The sequence below is a fragment of the Heptranchias perlo genome, unplaced genomic scaffold (assembly GCF_035084215.1).
Source record: "Heptranchias perlo isolate sHepPer1 unplaced genomic scaffold, sHepPer1.hap1 HAP1_SCAFFOLD_774, whole genome shotgun sequence".
Classification (NCBI taxonomy): Eukaryota; Metazoa; Chordata; class Chondrichthyes; order Hexanchiformes; family Hexanchidae; genus Heptranchias; species Heptranchias perlo.
Genome location: NW_027139808.1, coordinates 59,331 through 82,727, shown reverse-complemented (window position 1 = coordinate 82,727; position 23,397 = coordinate 59,331). Strand labels below are relative to the sequence as shown.

The window sequence follows — 23,397 nt, the reverse complement described above, 5'->3', positions numbered from 1 at the left end:
TCTCTCTCTCTGACAGTGTATCTCTCTCTCTCTCTGACAGTGTATCTCTCTCTCTCTCTGACAGTGTGTGTCTCTCTCTCTCTCTGACAGTGTATCTCTCTCTCTCTCTGACAGTGTGTGTCTCTCTCTCTCTCTGACAGTGTATCTCTCTCTCTCTGACAGTGTATCTCTCTCTCCCTCTCTGACAGTGTATCTCTCTCTCTCTCTGACAGTGTATCTCTCTCTCTCTGACAGTGTATCTCTCACTCTCTCTCTGACAGTGTTTCTCTCTCTCTCTCCCTGACAGTGTATCTCTCTCTCTCTCTCTGACAGTGTATCTCTCTCTCTCTGACAGTGTATCTCTCTCTCTCTGACAGTGTATCTCTCTCTCTCTCCCTCTCTGACAGTGTATCTCTCTCTCTCTGACAGTGTATCTCTCTCTCTCTCTCTCTCTCTGACAGTGTATCTCTCTCTCTCTCCCTCTCTGACAGTGTATCTCTCTCTCTCTCTCTCTCTGACAGTGTATCTCTCTCTCTCTCTGACAGTGTATCTCTCTCTCTCTCTGACAGTGTATCTCTGTCTCTCTCTCTCTGACAGTGTATCTCTCTCTCTCTCCCTCTCTGACAGTGTATCTCTCTCTCTCTCTCTGACAGTGTGTCTCTCTCTCTCTCTGACAGTGTATCTCTCTCTCTCTGACAGTGCATCTCTCTCTCTCTCTGACAGTGTATCTCTCTCTCTCTGACAGTGTATCTCTCTCTCTCTGACAGTGTATCTCTCTCTCTCTGACAGTGTATCTCTCTCTCTCTGACAGTGTATCTCTCTCTCTCTGACAGTGTATCTCTCTCTCTCTGACAGTGTATCTCTCTCTCTCTGACAGTGTATCTCTCTCTCTGACAGTGTCTCTCTCTCTCTCTCTGACAGTGTCTCTCTCTCTCTCTCTGACAGTGTGTCTCTCTCTCTCTCTCTGACAGTGTATCTCTCTCTCTCTGACAGTGTATCTCTCTCTCTCTGACAGTGTATCTCTCTCTCTCTCTCTGACAGTGTATCTCTCTCTCTCTGACAGTGTATCTCTCTCTCTCTCTCTGACAGTGTGTATCTCTCTCTCTCTGACAGTGTATCTCTCTCTCTCTGACAGTCTCTCTCTCTCTCTGACAGTGTCTCTCTCTCTCTCTGACAGTGTGTCTCTCTCTCTCTCTGACAGTGTATCTCTCTCTCTGACAGTGTGTATCTCTCTCTCTCTGACAGTGTGTATCTCTCTCTCTCTCTCTCTCTGACAGTGTATCTCTCTCTCTCTCTCTGACAGTGTATCTCTCTCTCTCTCTGACAGTGTGTATCTCTCTCTCTCTCTGACAGTGTGTATCTCTCTCTCTCTGACAGTGTATCTCTCTCTCTCTCTGACAGTGTATCTCTCTCTCTCTCTGACAGTGTGTATCTCTCTTTCTCTCTGACAGTGTGTATCTCTCTCTCTCTGACAGTGTGTCTCTCTCTCTCTCTCTGACTGTGTATCTCTCTCTCTCTGACAGTGTGTCTCTCTCTCTCTCTCTGACTGTGTATCTCTCTCTCTCTCTCTCTGACTGTGTATCTCTCTCTCTCTCTCTGACTGTGTATCTCTCTCTCTCTCTCTCTCTCTCTGACTGTGTGTGTCTCTCTCTCTCTCTCTCTGACAGTGTATCTCTCTCTCTCTCTGACAGTGTATCTCTCTCTCTCTCTGACAGTGTATCTCTCTCTCTCTCTCTCTCTCTGACTGTGTGTGTGTCTCTCTCTCTCTCTGACAGTGGATCTCTCTCTCTCTCTATCTCTGACAGTGGATCTCTCTCTTTCTCACATTGTATCACACTCTCTCTATCTCTGTCTCTCTCTCTCAGGTACGGTGGATAAACAGACTGTGGAGATCACCAATTGCTTCTCAGTTCCACACAACGAGTCAGAGGATGAGGTAAAGTACTCTGGTGGTTTGATTGACTGACACAGAAACAGGAGGAGGCCATTCAGCCCCTCGAGCCTGTTACACAGAAACAGGAGGGTTTTGATCGAGTAAATAAGGAGAAACTGTTTCCAGTGGTAGGAGGGTGGGTAGCCGGAGGTCACAGATTTAAGGTGATCGGCAAAAGAACCAGAGGGGGCGATGAAGGATTGTATTATATATTGAGTGGGGCAGTGTTTGTATTTGAGTTGAGTTGAGTTGGGGGTGACGATTGTATTTGAATTGAGTTTGGGGCGATGATTGTATTTGAATTGAGTTTGGGGCGACGATTGTATTTGAGTTGAGTTGGGGGCGACGATTGTATTTGAGTTGAGTTGGGGGCGACGATTGTATTTGACTTGAGTTGGGGGCGACGATTGTATTTGAGTTGAGTTGGGGGCGACGATTGTATTTGAGTTGAGTTGGGGGCGACGATTGTATTTGAGTTGAGTTGGGGGCGACGATTGTATTTGAGTTGAGTTGGGGGCGACGATTGTATTTGAGTTGAGTTGGGGGCGACGATTGTATTTGAGTTGAGTTGGGGGCGACGATTGTATTTGAATTGAGTTGGGGGGCGATGTTCGTGTTTGAATTGAGTGTATTCTGGGTTCCACTGACCGGGTCTGTCTGGATCTCCATCCTCCCCTCTTGACTCCTCTCCTCCCCTTCTCTCTGTAGGTGGCTGTGGATATGGAGTTTGCAAAGAATATGTACGAACTTCACAAGAAGGTAGCTCCCAACGAGGTAATCGTGGGCTGGTGAGTACAGATATCTCCCTGAGAGAGAGGGGGGCTGAGAGACACCAGTCAGTGTACAGATATCTCCCTGGGAGAGAGGGGGGCTGAGAGACACCAGTCAGTGTACAGATATCTCCCTGAGAGAGAGGGGGACTGAGAGACACCAGTCAGTGCACAGATATCTCCCTGAGAGAGAGGGGACTGAGAGACACCAGTCAGTGTACAGATATCTCCCTGAGAGAGAGGACTGAGAGACACCAGTCAGTGCACAGATATCTCCCTGAGAGAGAGGGGACTGAGAGACATCAGTCAGTGCACAGATATCTCCCTGAGAGAGAGAGGAACTGAGAGACACCAGTCAGTGTACAGATATCTCCCTGGGAGAGAGGGGGGCTGAGAGACACCAGTCAGTGTACAGATATCTCCCTGAGAGAGAGGGGGGCTGAGAGACACCAGTCAGTGTACAGATATCTCCCTGAGAGAGAGGGGGACTGAGAGACACCAGTCAGTGTACAGATATCTCCCTGAGAGAGAGGGGGGCTGAGAGACACCAGTCAGTGTACAGATATCTCCCTGAGAGAGAGGGGGGCTGAGAGACACCAGTCAGTGTACAGATATCTCCCTGAGAGAGAGAGAGGGGACTGAGAGACACCAGTCAGTGTACAGATATCTCCCTGAGAGAGAGAGGGGACTGAGAGACACCAGTCAGTGTACAGATATCTCCCTGAGAGAGAGAGGGACTGAGAGACACCAGTCAGTGTACAGATATCTCCCTGAGAGAGAGAGAGGGGACTGAGAGACACCAGTCAGTGTACAGATATCTCCCTGAGAGAGAGGGGGGCTGAGAGACACCAGTCAGTGTACAGATATCTCCCTGAGAGAGAGAGAGGGGACTGAGAGACACCAGTCAGTGTACAGATATCTCCCTGAGAGAGAGAGGGGACTGAGAGACACCAGTCAGTGTACAGATATCTCCCTGAGAGAGAGAGGGACTGAGAGACACCAGTCAGTATACAGATATCTCCCTGAGAGAGAGGGACTGAGAGACACCAGTCAGTGTACAGATATCTCCCTGAGAGAGAGGGGACTGAGAGACATCAGTCAGTGTACAGATATCTCCCTGAGAGAGAGAGGGACTGGGAGACACCAGTCAGTGTACAGATATCTCCCTGAGAGAGAGAGGGACTGAGAGACACCAGTCAGTGTACAGATATCTCCCTGAGAGAGAGGGGACTGAGAGACACCAGTCAGTGTACAGATATCTCCCTGAGAGAGAGGGGACTGAGAGACACCAGTCAGTGTACAGATATCTCCCTGAGAGAGAGGGGACTGAGAGACATCAGTCAGTGTACAGATATCTCCCTGAGAGAGAGGGGACTGAGAGACACCAGTCAGTGTACAGATATCACCCTGAGAGAGAGAGGGGACTGAGAGACACCAGTCAGTGTACAGATATCTCCCTGAGAGAGAGGGGACTGAGTGACACCAGTCAGTGTACAGATATCTCCCTGAGAGAGAGGGGACTGAGAGACACCAGTCAATGTACAGATATCACCCTGAGAGAGAGAGGGGACTGAGACACCAGTCAGTGCACAGATATCTCCCTGAGAGAGAGGGACTGAGAGACACCAGTCAGTGTACAGATATCTCCCTGAGAGAGAGGGGACTGAGACACCAGTCAGTGCACAGATATCTCCCTGAGAGAGAGGGGACTGAGAGACACCAGTCAGTGCACAGATATCTCCCTGAGAGAGAGGACTGAGAGACACCAGTCAGTGTACAGATATCTCCCTGAGAGAGAGGACTGAGAGACACCAGTCAGTGTACAGATATCTCCCTGAGAGAGAGAAGGACTGAGAGACACCAGTCAGTGTCCAGATATCTCCCTGAGAGAGAGGGGACTGAGAGACACCAGTCAGTATAAAGATATCTCCCTGAGAGAGAGGGACTGAGAGACACCAGTCAGTGTACAGATATCTCCCTGAGAGAGAGGGGACTGAGAGACACCAGTCAGTGTACAGATATCTCCCTGAGAGAGAGGATTGAGAGACACAAGTCAGTGTACAGATATCTCCCTGAGAGAGAGGGACTGAGAGACACCGGTCAGTGTACAGATATCTCCCTGAGAGAGGGGACTGGGAGACACCAGTCAGTGTACAGATATCTCCCTGCGAGAGGGGACTGGGAGACACTGGTCAGTGTACAGATATCTCCCTGAGAGAGAGGGGACTGGGAGACACCGGTCAGTGTACAGATATCTCCCTGAGAGAGAGGGGACTGAGAGACACCAGTCAGTGTACAGATATCTCCCTGAGAGAGAGGGGACTGAGAGACACCAGTCAGTGTACAGATATCTCCCTGAGAGAGAGGGGACTGAGAGACATCAGTCAGTGTACAGATATCTCCCTGAGAGAGAGGGGACTGAGAGACACCAGTCAGTGTACAGATATCACCCTGAGAGAGAGAGGGGACTGAGAGACACCAGTCAGTGCACAGATATCTCCCTGAGAGAGAGGGGACTGAGTGACACCAGTCAGTGCACAGATATCTCCCTGAGAGAGAGGGGACTGAGAGACACCAGTCAGTGGACAGATATCACCCTGAGAGAGAGAGGGGACTGAGACACCAGTCAGTGCACAGATATCTCCCTGAGAGAGAGGGACTGAGAGACACCAGTCAGTGTACAGATATCTCCCTGAGAGAGAGGGGACTGAGACACCAGTCAGTGTACAGATATCTCCCTGAGAGAGAGGGGACTGAGAGACACCAGTCAGTGTACAGATATCACCCTGAGAGAGAGGGGACTGAGAGACACCAGTCAGTGCACAGATATCTCCCTGAGAGAGAGGGGACTGAGAGACACCAGTCAGTGTACAGTTATCTCCCTGAGAGAGAGGACTGAGAGACACCAGTCAGTGTGCAGATATCTCCCTGAGAGAGAGGACTGAGAGACACCAGTCAGTGCACAGATATCTCCCTGAGAGAGAGAGGGACTGAGAGACACCAGTCAGTGTACAGATGTCTCCCTGAGAGAGAGGGGACTGAGAGACACCAGTCAGTGTACAGATATCTCCCTGAGAGAGAGAGTGGACTGAGAGACACCAGTCAGTATACAGATATCTCCCTGAGAGAGGGGGACTGAGAGACACCAGTCAGTATACAGATATCTCCCTGAGAGAGAGGGGACTGAGAGACACCAGTCAGTATACAGATATCTCCCTGAGAGAGAGGGACTGAGAGACACCAGTCAGTGTACAGATATCTCCCTGAGAGAGAGGGGACTGAGAGATAACAGTCAGTGTACAGATATCTCCCTGAGAGAGAGGGGACTGAGAGACACCAGTCAGTGTACAGATATCTCCCTGAGAGAGAGGACTGAGAGACACCAGTCAGTGTGCAGATATCTCCCTGAGAGAGAGGGGACTGAGAGACACCAGTCAGTGTACAGATATCTCCCTGAGAAAGAGGGGACTGAGAGATACCAGTCACTGTACAGATATCTCCCTGAGAGAGAGGACTGAGAGACACCAGTCAGTGTGCAGATATCTCCCTGAGAGAGGGGACTGGGAGACACCAGTCAGTGTACAGATATCTCCCTGAGAGAGGGGACTTGTAGACACCAGTCAGTGTACAGATATCTCCCTGAGAGAGAGAGGACTGAGAGACACCAGTCAGTGTACAGATATCTCCCTGAGAGAGAGGACTGAGAGACACAAGTCAGTGTACAGATATCTCCCTGAGAGAGAGGGACTGAGAGACACCGGTCAGTGTACAGATATCTCCCTGAGAGAGGGGACTGGGAGACACCAGTCAGTGTACAGATATCTCCCTGCGAGAGGGGACTGGGAGACACTGGTCAGTGTACAGATATCTCCCTGAGAGAGTGGGGACTGGGAGACACCGGTCAGTGTACAGATATCTCCCTGAGAGAGAGAGGACTGAGAGACACCAGTCAGTGTACAGATATCTCCCTGAGAGAGAGGGGACTGAGAGACACCAGTCAGTGTACAGATATCTCCCTGAGAGAGAGGGGACTGAGAGACATCAGTCAGTGTCCAGATATCTCCCTGAGAGAGAGGGGACTGAGAGACACCAGTCAGTGCACAGATATCACCCTGAGAGAGAGAGGGGACTGAGAGACACCAGTCAGTGTACAGATATCTCCCTGAGAGAGAGGGGACTGAGTGACACCAGTCAGTGTACAGATGTCTCCCTGAGAGAGAGGGGACTGAGAGACACCAGTGTACAGATATCTCCCTGAGAGAGAGGGGACTGAGAGACACCAGTCAGTGTACAGATATCTCCCTGGGAGAGAGGGGGGCTGAGAGACACCAGTCAGTGTCCAGATATCTCCCTGAGAGAGAGGGGGACTGAGAGACACCAGTCAGTGTCCAGATATCTCCCTGAGAGAGAGGACTGAGAGACACCAGTCAGTGCACAGATATCTCCCTGAGAGAGAGGGGACTGAGAGACATCAGTCAGTGCACAGATATCTCCCTGAGAGAGAGAGGGACTGAGAGACACCAGTCAGTGTACAGATATCTCCCTGATGGAGAGAGGAACTGAGAGACACCAGTCAGTGTGCAGATATCTCCCTGAGAGAGAGGGGGGCTGAGAGACACCAGTCAGTGTACAGATATCTCCCTGAGAGAGAGGGGGACTGAGAGACACCAGTCAGTGTACAGATATCTCCCTGAGAGAGAGGGGGGCTGAGAGACACCAGTCAGTGTACAGATATCTCCCTGAGAGAGAGGGGGGCTGAGAGACACCAGTCAGTGTACAGATATCTCCCTGAGAGAGAGAGAGGGGACTGAGAGACACCAGTCAGTGTACAGATATCTCCCTGAGAGAGAGAGGGGACTGAGAGACACCAGTCAGTGTACAGATATCTCCCTGAGAGAGAGAGGGACTGAGAGACACCAGTCAGTGTACAGATATCTCCCTGAGAGAGAGAGAGGGACTGAGAGACACCAGTCAGTGTACAGATATCTCCCTGAGAGAGAGGGGACTGAGAGACACCAGTCAGTGTACAGATATCTCCCTGAGAGAGAGGGGACTGAGAGACACCAGTCAGTGTACAGATATCTCCCTGAGAGAGAGGGGACTGAGAGACATCAGTCAGTGTACAGATATCTCCCTGAGAGAGAGGGGACTGAGAGACACCAGTCAGTGTACAGATATCACCCTGAGAGAGAGAGGGGACTGAGACACCAGTCAGTGCACAGATATCTCCCTGAGAGAGAGGACTGAGAGACACCAGTCAGTGTACAGATATCTCCCTGAGAGAGAGGACTGAGAGACACCAGTCAGTGTACAGATATCTCCCTGAGAGAGAGAAGGACTGAGAGACACCAGTCAGTGTCCAGATATCTCCCTGAGAGAGAGGGGACTGAGAGACACCAGTCAGTGTACAGATATCTCCCTGAGAGAGAGAGGGGACTGAGAGACACCAGTCAGTGTACAGATATCTCCCTGAGAGAGAGGATTGAGAGACACAAGTCAGTGTGCAGATATCTCCCTGAGAGAGAGGGACTGAGAGACACCGGTCAGTGTACAGATATCTCCCTGAGAGAGGGGACTGGGAGACACCAGTCAGTGTACAGATATCTCCCTGCGAGAGGGGACTGGGAGACACTGGTCAGTGTACAGATATCTCCCTGAGAGAGAGGGGACTGGGAGACACCGGTCAGTGTACAGATATCTCCCTGAGAGAGAGGGGACTGAGAGACACCAGTCAGTGTGCAGATATCACCCTGAGAGAGAGGGGACTGAGAGACACCAGTCAGTGCACAGATATCTCCCTGAGAGAGAGGGGACTGAGAGACACCAGTCAGTGTACAGTTATCTCCCTGAGAGAGAGGACTGAGAGACACCAGTCAGTGTACAGATATCTCCCTGAGAGAGAGGACTGAGAGACACCAGTCAGTGCACAGATATCTCCCTGAGAGAGAGGGGACTGAGAGACACCAGTCAGTGTACAGATATCTCCCTGAGAGAGAGGGGACTGAGAGACACCAGTCAGTATACAGATATCTCCCTGAGAGAGAGGGACTGAGAGACACCAGTCAGTGTACAGATATCTCCCTGAGAGAGAGGGGATTGAGAGATAACAGTCAGTGTACAGATATCTCCCTGAGAGAGAGGGGACTGAGAGACACCAGTCAGTGTACAGATATCTCCCTGAGAGAGAGAGGGACTGAGAGACACCAGTCAGTATACAGATATCTCCCTGAGAGAGAGGGGACTGAGAGACACCAGTCAGTATACAGATATCTCCCTGAGAGAGGGGGACTGAGAGACACCAGTCAGTATACAGATATCTCCCTGAGAGAGAGGGGACTGAGAGACACCAGTCAGTATACAGATATCTCCCTGAGAGAGAGGGGACTGAGAGACACCAGTCAGTGTACAGATATCTCCCTGAGAGAGAGGGACTGAGAGACACCAGTCAGTGTACAGATATCTCCCTGAGAGAGAGAGGACTGAGAGACACCAGTCAGTATACAGATATCTCCCTGAGAGAGAGGGACTGAGAGACACCAGTCAGTGTACAGATATCTCCCTGAGAGAGAGGGGACTGAGAGACACCAGTCAGTGTACAGATATCACCCTGAGAGAGAGAGGGGACTGAGAGACACCAGTCAGTGTACAGATATCTCCCTGAGAGAGAGGGGACTGAGTGACACCAGTCAGTGTACAGATATCTCCCTGAGAGAGAGGGGACTGAGAGACACCAGTCAGTGGACAGTTATCACCCTGAGAGAGAGAGGGGACTGAGACACCAGTCAGTGCACAGATATCTCCCTGAGAGAGAGGGACTGAGAGACACCAGTCAGTGTACAGATATCTCCCTGAGAGAGAGGGGACTGAGACACCAGTCAGTGCACAGATATCTCCCTGAGAGAGAGGGGACTGAGAGACACCAGTCAGTGTACAGATATCACCCTGAGAGAGAGGGGACTGAGAGACACCAGTCAGTGCACAGATATCTCCCTGAGAGAGAGGGGACTGAGAGACACCAGTCAGTGTACAGTTATCTCCCTGAGAGAGAGGACTGAGAGACACCAGTCAGTGTACAGATATCTCCCTGAGAGAGAGGACTGAGAGACACCAGTCAGTGCACAGATATCTCCCTGAGAGAGAGAGGGACTGAGAGACACCAGTCAGTGTACAGATGTCTCCCTGAGAGAGAGGGGACTGAGAGACACCAGTCAGTGTACAGATATCTCCCTGAGAGAGAGAGTGGACTGAGAGACACCAGTCAGTATACAGATATCTCCCTGAGAGAGGGGGACTGAGAGACACCAGTCAGTATACAGATATCTCCCTGAGAGAGAGGGGACTGAGAGACACCAGTCAGTATACAGATATCTCCCTGAGAGAGAGGGGACTGAGAGACACCAGTCAGTGTACAGATATCTCCCTGAGAGAGAGGGGACTGAGAGACACCAGTCAGTATACAGATATCTCCCTGAGAGAGAGGGACTGAGAGACACCAGTCAGTGTACAGATATCTCCCTGAGAGAGAGGGGACTGAGAGATAACAGTCAGTGTACAGATATCTCCCTGAGAGAGAGGGGACTGAGAGACACCAGTCAGTGTACAGATATCTCCCTGAGAGAGAGGACTGAGAGACACCAGTCAGTGTGCAGATATCTCCCTGAGAGAGAGGGGACTGAGAGATACCAGTCACTGTACAGATATCTCCCTGAGAGAGAGGACTGAGAGACACCAGTCAGTGTGCAGATATCTCCCTGAGAGAGGGGACTGGGAGACACCAGTCAGTGTACAGATATCTCCCTGAGAGAGGGGACTGGTAGACACCGGTCAGTGTACAGATATCTCCCTGAGAGAGAGAGGACTGAGAGACACCAGTCAGTGTCCAGATATCTCCCTGAGAGACAGGGGACTGAGAGACACCAGTCAGTGTCCAGATATCTCCCTGAGAGAGAGGGACTGAGAGACACCAGTCAGTGTGCAGATATCACCCTGAGAGAGAGGGGGGACTGAGAGACACCAGTCAGTGTCCAGATATCTCCCTGAGAGAGAGAGGGGACTGAGAGACACCAGTCAGTGTACAGATATCTCCCTGAGAGAGAGGGGACCGAGAGACACCAGTCAGTGTACAGATATCTCCCTGAGAGAGAGGGGACTGAGAGACACCAGTCAGTGTACAGATATCTCCCTGAGAGAGAGGGACTGAGAGACACCAGTCAGTGTACAGATATCTCCCTGAGAGAGAGGGGACTGAGAGACACCAGTCAGTGTACAGATATCTCCCTGAGAGAGAGGGGACTGGGAGACACCAGTCAGTGTACAGATATCTCCCTGAGAGAGAGGGGACTGGGAGACACCGGCCAGCTGCAATGCGTGATACTATTTGTCTGAAACGCAGGTTTGCCACAGGTCACGATATCACGGAGCACTCGGTCCTGATTCATGAATACTACAGCCGCGAGGCTCAGAACCCCGTCCATGTGACTGTCGACACAATGCTGCAGGATGGACGCATCTCAATCAAGGCCTACGTTAGGTAAGAACTGTGTGCTGCTGAGCCTGAGAGCACTCCGACAGGCTCCCGTCTCCAGACTCCCCCCTCGGCGGGGGACAGGACCGAGAGACTCCCGTCTCCGGGCGCCCCCCTCGGCGAGGGACGGGACCGAGAGGCTCCCGTCTCCGGACTCTCCCCTCGGCGAGGGACGGGACCGAGAGACTCCCGTCTCCAGACTCCCCCCTTGGCGGGGGACGGTACCGAGGGGCTCCCGTCTCCGGACTCTCCCCTCGGTGAGGGACGGGACTGAGAGGCTCCTGTCTCCAGACTCTCCCCTCAGTGAGGGACAGGATCGAGAGGCTCCCGTCTCCAGACTCCCCTCGGTGAGGGACGGGACCGAGAGGCTCCTGTCTCCGGACTCTCCCCTCGGTGAGGGACGGGACCGAGAGGCTCCTGTCTCCGGACTCTCCCCTCGGTGAGGGACGGGACCGAGAGGCTCCTGTCTCCGGACTCTCCCCTCGGTGAGGGACGGGACCGAGAGGCTCCTGTCTCCGGACTCTCCCCTCGGTGAGGGACGGGACCGAGAGGCTCCTGTCTCCGGACTCTCCCCTCGGTGAGGGACGGGACCGAGAGGCTCCTGTCTCCGGACTCTCCCCTCGGTGAGGGACGGGACCGAGAGGCTCCCGTCTCCGGACTCCCCCCTCGGTGAGGGACGGGACCGAGAGGCTCCTGTCTCCAGACTCTCCCCTCGGTGAGGGACGGGACCGAGAGGCTCCTGTCTCCAGACTCTCCCCTCGGTGAGGGACGGGACCGAGAGGCTCCTGTCTCCAGACTCTCCCCTCGGTGAGGGACGGGACCGAGAGGCTCCCGTCTCCGGACTCCCCCCTCGGTGAGGGACGGGACCGAGAGGCTCCTGTCTCCAGACTCTCCCCTCGGTGAGGGACAGGACCGAGAGGCTCCTGTCTCCAGACTCTCCCCTCGGTGAGGGACGGGACCGAGAGGCTCCTGTCTCCAGACTCTCCCCTCGGTGAGGGACGGGACCGAGAGGCTCCCGTCTCCGGACTCTCCCCTCGGTGAGGGACGGGACCGAGAGGCTCCTGTCTCCAGACTCTCCCCTCAGAGAGGGACGGGACCGAGAGGCTCCTGACTCCAGACTCTCCCCTCGGCGAGGGACAGGACCGAGAGGCTCCTGTCTCCAGACTCTCCCCTCGGTGAGGGACTGGACCGAGAGGCTCCTGTCTCCAGACTCTCCCCTCGGTGAGGGACGGGACCGAGAGGCTCCTGTCTCCAGACTCTCCCCTCGGTGAGGGACGGGACCGAGAGGCTCCCGTCTCCAGACTCTCCCCTCGGCGAGGGACGGGACCGAGAGGCTCCTGTCTCCAGACTCTCCCCTCGGCGAGGGACGGGACCATCGACTTATCCAAAACTCCGCTGTCCCCCCCTCGCACCAAGTCCTGTTCATCCACACCCCCTGTACTTGCTGGACCTACATTAACTCCATGATTTTAAAATTCTCATCCTTGTTTTCAAATCCCCTCTCTGGCCCTCCGACCCTCCCAGATCTCTGTCACCTCCTCCGACCCTCCCAGATCTCTGTAATCTCCTCCAACCCCTCCGACCCTCCCAGATCTCTGTAACCTCCTTCGACCCCTCCAACCCTCCCAGATCTCTGTAACCTCCTCCAACCCCTCCGACCCTCCCAGATCTCTGTAACCTCCTCCAACTCTCCCAGATCTCTGTAACCTCCTCCAACTCTCCCAGATCTCTGTAACCTCCTCCAACTCTCCCAGATCTCTATAACCTCCTCCAACTCTCCCAGATCTCTGTAACCTCCTCCAACTCTCCCAGATCTCTATAACCTCCTCCAACTCTCCCAGATCTCTGTAACCTTCTCCAACTCTCCCAGATCTCTGTAACCTCCTCCAACTCTCCCAGATCTCTGTAACCTCCTCCAACCCTCCCAGATCTCTGTAACCTCCTCCGACTCTCCCAGATCTCTGTAACCTCCTCCGACTCTCCCAGATCTCTATAACCTCCTCCAACCCTCCCAGATCTCTATAACCTCCTCCAACCCTCCCAGATCTCTATAACCTCCTCCAACCCTCCCAGATCTCTGTAACCTCCTCCGACTCTCCCAGATCTCTATAACCTCCTCCGACTCTCCCAGATCTCTGTAACCTCCTCCGACTCTCCCAGATCTCTATAACCTCCTCCAACCCTCCCAGATCTCTGTAACCTCCTCCAACTCTCCCAGATCTCTATAACCTCCTCCAACTCTCCCAGATCTCTGTAACCTTCTCCAACTCTCCCAGATCTCTGTAACCTCCTCCAACTCTCCCAGATCTCTGTAACCTCCTCCAACCCTCCCAGATCTCTGTAACCTCCTCCGACTCTCCCAGATCTCTGTAACCTCCTCCGACTCTCCCAGATCTCTATAACCTCCTCCAACCCTCCCAGATCTCTATAACCTCCTCCAACCCTCCCAGATCTCTGTAACCTCCTCCAACTCTCCCAGATCTCTATAACCTCCTCCAACCCTCCCAGATCTCTGTAACCTCCTCCGACCCTCCCAGATCTCTGTAACCTCCTCCAACTTTCCCAGATCTCTGTAACCTCCTCCAACTCTCCCAGATCTCTATAACCTCCTCCAACTCTCCCAGATCTCTGTAACCTCCTCCAACTCTCCCAGATCTCTATAACCTCCTCCAACTCTCCCAGATCTCTATAACCTCCTCCAACCCTCCCAGATCTCTATAACCTCCTCCAACCCTCCCAGATCTCTGTAACCTCCTCCGACTCTCCCAGATCTCTATAACCTCCTCCGACTCTCCCAGATCTCTGTAACCTCCTCCAACTCTCCCAGATCTCTGTAACCTCCTCCAACCCTCCCAGATCTCTGTAACCTCCTCCGACCCTCCCAGATCTCTGTAACCCTCCTCCAGCCCCTCCGACCCTCCCAGATCTCTGTAACCCTCCTCCAACCCTCCCAGATCTCTCTAATCTCCTCCGACCCTCCCAGATCTCTGCGCTCCTCCAATTCCGGCCTCTTGCCCATCCCCCCGATTCCCATCGCTCCACCATTGGCGGCCGTGCCTTCAGCTGCCTGGGGCCTCTGTGCTCTGGAATTCCCTCCCTAAACCTCTCCGCCCTTCTCTCTCCTCCTTTAAGACTCTCCTTAAAACCTCCCTCTTTGACCCAAGCTTTTGGTCACCTGTCCTAATATCTCCTGATGTGGCTCGGGGTCTGATTTTGTCTGATTGACGCTCCCGTAAAGCACCTCGGGGATGTTTTACTGCGTTAAAAGGCGCAATATTAATGGCAGATGTTGTGTTTGATCTGAAGTCTCCTTTCGCCCTCTCCACAGCACTCCCCTCGGTGTTCCTGGAAAGACGATGGGTGTAATGTTCACTCCGCTGACAGTAAAGTACGTGTATTATGACACAGAAAGAATCGGAGGTAAGAATCACTGAACCAAACACGGGAATCGTATTGTGTTATTACAGGAATAGTCCCTGTCCGCAGACTCTCCCCCCCCCGGCGAGGGACGGGACCGAGAGGCTCCTGTCTCCAGACTCTCCCCTCGGTGAGGGACGGGACCGAGAGGCTCCCGTCTCCAGACTCTCCCCTCAGTGAGGGACGGGACCGAGAGGCTCCTGTCTCCAGACTCCCCTCGGTGAGGGACGGGACCGAGAGGCTCCTGTCTCCAGACTCTCCCCTCAGTGAGGGACGGGACCGAGAGACTCCTGTCTCCAGACTTCCCCCTCGGTGAGGGACGGGACCGAGAGGCTCCTGTCACCAGACTCTCCCCTCAGTGAGGGACGGGACCGAGAGGCTCCCGTCTCCAGACTCTCCCCCCGGCGAGGGACAGGACCGAGAGGCTCCTGTCTCCAGACTCTCCCCTCGGTGAGGGACGGGACCGAGAGGCTCCTGTCTCCAGACTCTCCCCTCGGTGAGGGACGGGACCGAAAGGCTCCTGTCTCCGGACTCTCCCCTCGGTGAGGGACGGGACCGAGAGGCTCCCGTCTCCGGACTCTCCCCTCGGCGAGGGACGGGACCGAGAGGCTCCTGTCTCCAGACTCTCCCCTCGGTGAGGGACGGGACCGAGAGGCTCCTGTCTCCAGACTCTCCCCTCGGTGAGGGACGGGACCGAGAGGCTCCCGTCTCCGGACTCTCCCCTCGGTGAGGGACGGGACCGAGAGGCTCCCGTCTCCGGACTCTCCCCTCGGTGAGGGACGGGACCGAGAGGCTCCCGTCTCCAGACTCTCCCCTCGGTGAGGGACGGGACCGAGAGGCTCCTGTCTCCAGACTCTCCCCTCGGTGAGGGACGGGACCGAGAGGCTCCCGTCTCCAGACTCTCCCCTCGGTGAGGGACGGGACCGAGAGGCTCCTGTCTCCAGACTCTCCCCTCGGTGAGGGACAGGACCGAGAGGCTCCTGTCTCCAGACTCTCCCCTCGGTGAGGGACGGGACCGAGAGGCTCCTGTCTCCAGACTCCCCCCTCGGTGGGGGACGGGACCGAGAGGCTCCTGTCTCCAGACTCTCCCCTCAGTGAGGGACAGGACCGAGAGGCTCCTGTCTCCAGACTCTCCCCTTGGTGAGGAACGGGACCGAGAGGCTCCCGTCTCCGGACTCTCCCCTCGGTGAGGGACAGGACCGAGAGGCTCCTGTCTCCAGACTCCCCCCTCGGTGAGGGACGGGACCGAGAGGCTCCTGTCTCCAGACTCTCCCCTCGGTGAGGAACGGGACCGAGAGGCTCCTGTCTCCAGACTCTCCCCTCAGTGAGGGACGGGACCGAGAGGCTCCCGTCTCCAGACTCTCCCCTCGGTGAGGGACGGGACCGAGAGGCTCCCGTCTCCAGACTCTCCCCATGGTTCCCGACGGGCCCCTGCGTGTCAGTCAGAGCGCAAGTGCAAGTGTGACGCCTCCGGCGTGACAGGAAGCGACCGTGACGCTGGCTCGATGCGAACGGTTATCCGGCTTTGGATCGTTGATTAATTTTGTTTCTCGTCCCCTTCCCCTCAGTCGACGTGATTCAGAGAACAAGAATCAGCCCCAATCGGACCATCAGCCTCTCCAGCGACCTCCAGCAGGTTGGCACTTCTGCTGCCCGAATACAGGACATGCTGACCACCGTTCTCCAGTACGCGGAGGAAGTTCTGGTGAGTTCTGACGCCCCTCCAACGCCTCGCCTCCGTCGTCCAGCTGGGCGGGACTGCCCTCGTCCGGTTCCGCTCTTTCCTCTGCAGTCCGAGCCAGGGAATCACCTGCGCTGCCTCCTCCTCCCGCTCCCGCACCGTCACCTCTGGAGTCCCCCGAGGATCTGTCCCCTCCGATTCCTCGTCGACGTGGCCGCCCCTCCGCGACGTCGTCCGAAAACACGGCGTCGGGTTCCACACGTAGGCTGACGGGGGCCCACCCCAGCTCGACCTCACCGCCACCTCCCTCGATCTGGGAGGGTCGGAGGGGCTGGAGGAGGTTACAGAGATCTGGGAGGGTCGGAGGGGCTGGAGGAGGTTACAGAGATCTGGGAGGGTCGGAGGGGCTGGAGGAGGTTACAGAGATCTGGGAGGGTCGGAGGGGCTGGAGGAGGTTACAGAGATCTGGGAGGGTCAGAGGGGCTGGATGAGGTTACAGAGATCTGGGAGGGTCGGAGGGGCTGCAGGAGGTTACAGAGATCTGGGAGGGGCTGGAGGAGGTTACAGAGATCTGGGAGGGTCAGAAGGGCTGGAGGAGGTTACAGAGATCTGGGAGGGTCGGAGGGGCTGGAGGAGGTTACAGAGATCTGGGAGGGTCGGAGGGGCTGGAGGAGGTTACAGAGATCTGGGAGGGGCTGGAGGAGGTTACAGAGATCTGGGAGGGTCGGAGGGGCTGGAGGAGGTTACAGAGATCTGGGAGGGTCGGAGGGGCTGCAGGAGGTTACAGAGATCTGGGAGGGTCGGAGGGGCTGGAGGAGGTTACAGTGATCTGGGAGGGCTGGAGGAGGTTACAGAGATCTGGGAGGGTCGGAGGGGCTGGAGGAGGGTTACAGAGATCTGGGAGGGTCGGAGGGGCTGGAGGAGGGTTACAGAGATCTGGGAGGGTCGGAGGGGCTGGAGGAGGGTTACAGAGATCTGGGAGGGTCGGAGGGGCTGGAGGAGGTTACAGAGATCTGGGAGGGTCGGAGGGGCTGGAGGAGGGTCACAGAGATCTGGGAGGGTCGGAGGGGCTGGAGGAGGGTGACAGAGATCCGGGAGGGTCGGAGGGGCTGGAGGAGGTTACAGAGATCTGGGAGGGTCGGAGGGGCTGGAGGAGGTTACAGTGATCTGGGAGGGTCGGAGGGGCTGGAGGAGGTTACAGAGATCGGGGAGGGTCGGAGGGGCTGGAGGAGGACGCTGTTTGTCCGACGTCCAGTACCGGATAGCAACACAGGAACAGGAGGAGGCCATTCAGCCCCTCGTGCCTGCTCCGCCATTTGAAAAGATCATGGCTGATCTGTGATCTAACTCCATAAACCTGCCTTTGGCCCATATCCCTTAATACCTTTGGTTGCCAAAAAGCTATCTATCTCAGATTTAAATTTAGCGATTGAGCTAGTATCAATTGCAGTTTGCGGAAGAGAGTTCCAAACTTCTACCCACCCTTTGTGTGTAGAAATGTTTTCTAATCTCGCTCCTGAAAGGTCTGGCTCTAATTTTTAGACTGTGCCCCCTACTCCTAAAATCCCCAACCAGCGGAAATAGTTTCTCTCTATCCACCCTATCTGTTCCCCTTAATATCTTATAAACTTCGATCACCCCTTAACCTTCGAAACTCCGGAGAATACAACCCCAATTTGTGTAATCTCTCCTCGTAACTTAACCCTTGAAGTCCGGGTATCATTCTAGTAAACCTACGCTGCACTCCCTCCAAGGACAATATGTCCTTCCGAAGGTGCGGTGCCCAGAACTGCTCACAGTACTCCAGGTGCGGTCTAACCAGGGTTTTGTATAGCTGCAGCATAACTTCTGCCCCCTTGTACTCCAGTCCTCCAGATATAAAGGCCAGCGTTCCATTAGCCTCATTGATTTTATTGGATGAGCAGAAATATCCTCCAACTAAATATTGGCAAGACCGAAGCCATCGTCAGTGGCCCCCGTCCGCAAAATCCGTTGCCCAGCCACCGACTCCATCCCCCTCCCCCTGGCCACTGTCCGAGGCTGGACCGGGGCCTTGGCATCCTCGGCGTCCGATTTGACCCTGAGGTGACCTTCCGACCGCACATCGGCTCCGTCGCCAAGACCGCCTGCTTCCACCTGGCGTGAAATCGCCCGTCTCCCCCCCCCGCTCTGCCTCAGCTCGTCTGCCGCTGAAACCCTCGTCCGCCTCCTTTGTCACCTCCGGACTCCGCTGTTCCCAACGCTCTCCCACCTTTGCGGGCTCCGCAACCATCAGCTCATCTGGAGCTCTGCTGGCCCCCTCCGTATCCCAACTCGCACCCAGTCCCATTCGCCCCCTGTGCTCGCTGTAACCCTCCTCCAGCCCCTCCGACCCTCCCACATCTCTGTAACCCTCCTCCAGCCCCTCCGACCCTCCCAGATCTCTGTAACCTCCTCCAGCCCCCCCCCTCCCAGATCTCTGTAACCTCCTCCAGCCCCTCCGACCCTCCCAGATCTCTGTAACCTCCTCCAGCCTCTCCAACCCTCCCAGATCTCTGTAACCTCCTCCAGCCCCTCCGACCCTCCCAGATCTCTGCAACCCTCCTCCAGCCCCTCCGACCCTCCCAGATCTCTGCAACCTCCTCCAGCCCCTCCGACCCTCCCAGATCTCTGTAACCCTCCTCCAGCCCCTCCGACACTCCCAGATCTCTGCAACCCTCCTCCAGCCCCTCCGACCCTCCCAGATCTCTGCAACCTCCTCCAGCCCCTCCGACCCTCCCAGATCTCTGTAACCCTCCTCCAGCCCCTCCGACCCTCCCAGATCTCTGCGACCCTCCCAGATCTCTGTAACCTCCTCCAGCCCCTCCGACCCTCCCAGATCTCTGTAACCTCCTCCAGCCCCTCCGACCCTCCCAGATCTCTGTAACCTCCTCCTGCCCCTCCAACCCTCCCAGATCTCTGTAACCCTCCTCCAGCCCCTCCAACCCTCCCAGATCTCTGCAACCTCCTCCAGCCCCTCCGACCCTCCCAGATCTCTGTAACCTCCTCCAGCCCCTCCGACCCTCCCAGATCTCTGTAACCTCCTCCAGCCCCTCCGACCCTCCCAGATCTCTGTAACCTCCTCCAGCCCCTCCGACCCTCCCAGATCTCTGTAACCCTCCTCCAGCCCCTCCGACCCTCCCAGATCTCTGTAACCCTCCTCCAGCCCCTCCGACCCTCCCAGATCTCTGCAACATCCTCCGACCCTCCTCCAATTCTGGCCTCTTGCCCATCCCCCCCGATTCCCATCGCTCCACCATTGGCGGCCGTGCCTTCAGCTGCCTGTGGCCTCTGTGCTCTGGAATTCCCTCCCTGAACCTCTCCGCCCCTCTCTCTCTCTCCTCCTTTAAAACCCTCCTTAAAACCTCCCTCTTTGACCGAGCTTTTGGCCACCTGTCCGAATATCTCCTCACGTGAAATTTTGTCTGATTTATGCTCCTGTGAAGTGCCCTGGCATTGAGGTAGCGCTGACTGATCGGATCCCAGCCCCTCAGTCTCTCTCTCTCACGCACTCTCTCCCTCCAGTCAGGAAAAGTAACAGCAGACAACACAGTGGGAAGATTCCTCATCGATCTGGTCAATAAGGTCCCAAAGATTTCTGCCCAGGATTTCGAAGCGATGCTTAACAGCAACATCAACGTGAGTATTTAATCTAATCGAGGGGTTCGATGGGGTTTATATATAGAATAACAGATACCCGGGAGTGAGTTACAGACTGGAATCTAATCGAGGGGTTCGGGGGGTTTATATATAGAATAACAGATACCCGGGAGTGAGTTACAGACTGGAATCTAATCGAGGGGTTCGGTGGGGTTTATATATAGAATAACAGATACCCGGGAGTGAGTTACAGACTGGAATCTAATCGAGGGGTTCGGGGGGGTTTATATATGGAATAACAGATACCCGGGAGTGAGTTACAGACTGGAATCTAATCGAGGGGTTCGGGGGGCTTTATATATTGAATAACAGATACCCGGGAGTGAGTTACAGACTGGGGTCTAATCGAGGGGTTCGGGGGGTTTATATATAGAATAACAGATACCCGGGAGTGAGTTACAGACTGGAATCTAATCGAGGGGTTCGGGGGGTTTATATATAGAATAACAGATACCCGGGAGTGAGTTACAGACTGGAATCTAATCGAGGGGTTCGGGGGGTTTATATATAGAATAACAGATACCCGGGAGTGAGTTACAGACTGGAATCTAATCGAGGGGTTCGGGGGGTTTATATATAGAATAACAGATACCCGGGAGTGAGTTACAGACTGGAATCTAATCGAGGGGTTCGGGGGGTTTATATATAGAATAACAGATACCTGGGAGTGAGTTACAGACTGGAATCTAATCGAGGGGTTCGGGGGTGTTTATATATAGAATAACAGATACCCGGGAGTGAGTTACAGACTGGAATCTAATCGAGGGGTTCGGGGGGTTTATATATAGAATAACAGATACCCGGGAGTGAGTTACAGACTGGAATCTGATCGAGGGGTTCGGGGGGGTTTATATATAGAATAACAGATACCCGGGAGTGAGTTACAGGCTGGAATCTAATCGAGGGGTTCGGGGGGTTTATATATAGAATAACAGATACCCGGGAGTGAGTTACAGACTGGAATCTAATCGAGTGGTTCGATGGGGTTTATATATAGAATAACAGATACCCGGGAGTGAGTTACAGACTGGAATCTAATCGAGGGGTTCGATGGGGTTTATATATAGAATAACAGATACCCGGGAGTGAGTTACAGACTGGAATCTAATCGAGGGGTTCGGGGGGTTTATATATAGAATAACAGATACCCGGGAGTGTGTTACAGACTGGAATCTAATCGAGGGGTTCGGGGGGTTTATATATAGAATAACAGATACCCGGGAGTGAGTTCCAGACTGGAATCTAATCGAGGGGTTCGGGGGGTTTATATATAGAATAACAGATACCCGGGAGTGAGTTACAGACTGGAATCTAATCGAGGGGTTCGGGGGGGTTGATATTTAGAATAACAGATACCCGGGAGTGAGTTACAGACTGGAATCTAATCGAGGGGTTCGGGGGGGTTCATATATAGAATAACAGATATCCGGGAGTGAGTTACAGACTGGAATCTAATCGAGGGGTTCGGGAGGGTTTATATATAGAATAACAGATACCCGGGAGTGAGTTACAGACTGGAATCTAATCGAGGGGTTCGGGGGGGTTTATATATAGAATAACAGATACCCGGGAGTGAGTTACAGACTGGAATCTAATCGAGGGGTTCGGGGGGGTTTATATATAGAATAACAGATATCCGGGAGTGAGTTACAGACTGGAATCTAATCGAGGGGTTCGGGGGGTTTATATATAGAATAACAGATACCCGGGAGTGAGTTACAGACTGGAATCTAATCGAGGGGTTCGGGGGGGTTTATATATAGAATAACAGATACCCGGGAGTGAGTTACAGACTGGAATCTAATCGAGGGGTTCGGGGGGTTTATATATAGAATAACAGATACCCGGGAGTGAGTTACAGACTGGAATCTAATCGAGGGGTTCGGGGGGTTTATGTATAGAATAACAGATACCCGGGAGTGAGTTACAGACTGGAATCTAATCGAGGGGTTCGGGGGGGTTCATATATAGAATAACAGATACCCGGGAGTGAGTTACAGGCTGGAATCTAATCGAGGGGTTCGATGGGTTTGATATATAGAATAACAGATACCCGGGAGTGAGTTCCAGACTGGAATCTAATCGAGGGTTTCGGGGGGGTTTATATATAGAATAACAGATACCCGGGAGTGAGTTCCAGACTGGAATCAAATCGAGGGGTTCGGGGGGGGTTTATATATAGAATAACAGATACCCGGGAGTGAGTTACAGGCTGGAATCTAATCGAGGGGTTCGGGAGGTTTATATATAGAATAACAGATACCCGGGAGTGAGTTACAGACTGGAATCTAATCGAGGGGTTCGGGGGGTTTATATATAGAATAACAGATACCCGGGAGTGAGTTACAGACTGGAATCTAATCGAGGGGTTCGGGGGGTTTATATATAGAATAACAGATACCCGGGAGTGAGTTACAGACTGGAATCTAATCGAGGGGTTCGGGGGTTAACGGCCCCGGTTGATTGAAGGACTCTCCTCTGTTCCCCCGTGCAGGATTTGCTGATGGTGACCTACCTGTCGAACCTCACCCAGGCGCAGATCTCTCTGAATGAAAAGCTCGTGGCTTTGTAGTCTCACTTCAAGGGACCCGGACGTTCGTACGACAAGAGCCACATTTGTGGCACAAGTGTGTTTGATTTGTTAGAAGATTATTGATGTGTTTCTCTGAAATTCCTCATAAAAATTAAATGCTTGTGACTTGATTTTGAGCTGGTTTGTCGTATGGCATCTTTATCTCTCTCTCTCTCTCTCTGTCTCTGTCTCTGTCTGTCTCTCTCTCGGTGTCTCTGTCTGTCTGTCACTCTCTATCTCTCTCTCCATCTCTCTACCTGCCCTGGGACAGTGTAGAGGGAGCTTTACTCTGTATCTAACCCTGTACCTGCCCTGGGAGTGTTTGATGGGACAGTGCAGAGGGAGCTTTACTCTGTATCTAACCCTGTACCTGCCCTGGGAGTGTTTGACGGGACAGTTTAGAGGGAGCTTTACTCTGTATCTGACCCTGTACCTGCCCTGGGAGTGTTTGATGGGACAGTGTAGAGGGAGCTTTACTCTGTATCTCACCCTGTACCTGCCTTGAGAGTGTTTGATGGGACAGTGTCGAGGGAGCTTTACTCTGTATCTCACCCTGTACCTGCCCTGGGAGTGTTTGACGGGACGGTGTAGAGGGAGCTTTACTCTGTATCTAACCCTGTACCTGCCCTGGGAGTGTTGGATGGGACAGTTTAGAGGGAGCTTTACTCTGTATCTAACCCTGTACCTGCCCTGGGAGTGTTTGATGGGACAGTGTCGAGGGAGCTTTACTCTGTATCTAACCCTGTACCTGACCTGGGAGTGTTTGATGGGACAGTGTCGAGGGAGCTTTACTCTGTATCTAACCCTGTACCTGACCTGGGAGTGTTTGACGGGACGGTGTAG

At 53.9% G+C, this 23,397-nt stretch overlaps 1 protein-coding gene across 1 annotated transcript; it reads left to right on the top strand.

Moving 5' to 3' along the window:
• Positions 1-1,838: 1,838 nt before the first annotated feature.
• On the top strand, positions 1,839-22,691 carry eif3f (eukaryotic translation initiation factor 3, subunit F). Its single transcript, XM_067981542.1, has 7 exons — positions 1,839-1,915; positions 2,621-2,700; positions 11,075-11,212; positions 14,535-14,626; positions 16,192-16,328; positions 19,848-19,961; positions 22,477-22,691. Exons 2-7 carry the CDS (start codon positions 2,633-2,635, stop codon positions 22,552-22,554), a joined length of 627 nt encoding a protein of 208 aa, XP_067837643.1. The 5' UTR covers positions 1,839-1,915; positions 2,621-2,632; the 3' UTR covers positions 22,555-22,691.
• Positions 22,692-23,397: the final 706 nt, after the last annotated feature.

Bases quoted from the DNA above. Each gene is read 5' to 3' on its own strand.
- eif3f (XM_067981542.1), top strand. From the start codon at position 2,633: ATGGAGTTTGCAAAGAATATGTACGAACTTCACAAGAAGGTAGCTCCC. The intron at 11,213-14,534 runs GTAAGAACTGTG...CCCTCTCCACAG, and splicing joins TCAATCAAGGCCTACGTTAG to CACTCCCCTCGGTGTTCCTG. The intron at 19,962-22,476 runs GTGAGTATTTAA...TCCCCCGTGCAG, and splicing joins TGCTTAACAGCAACATCAAC to GATTTGCTGATGGTGACCTA.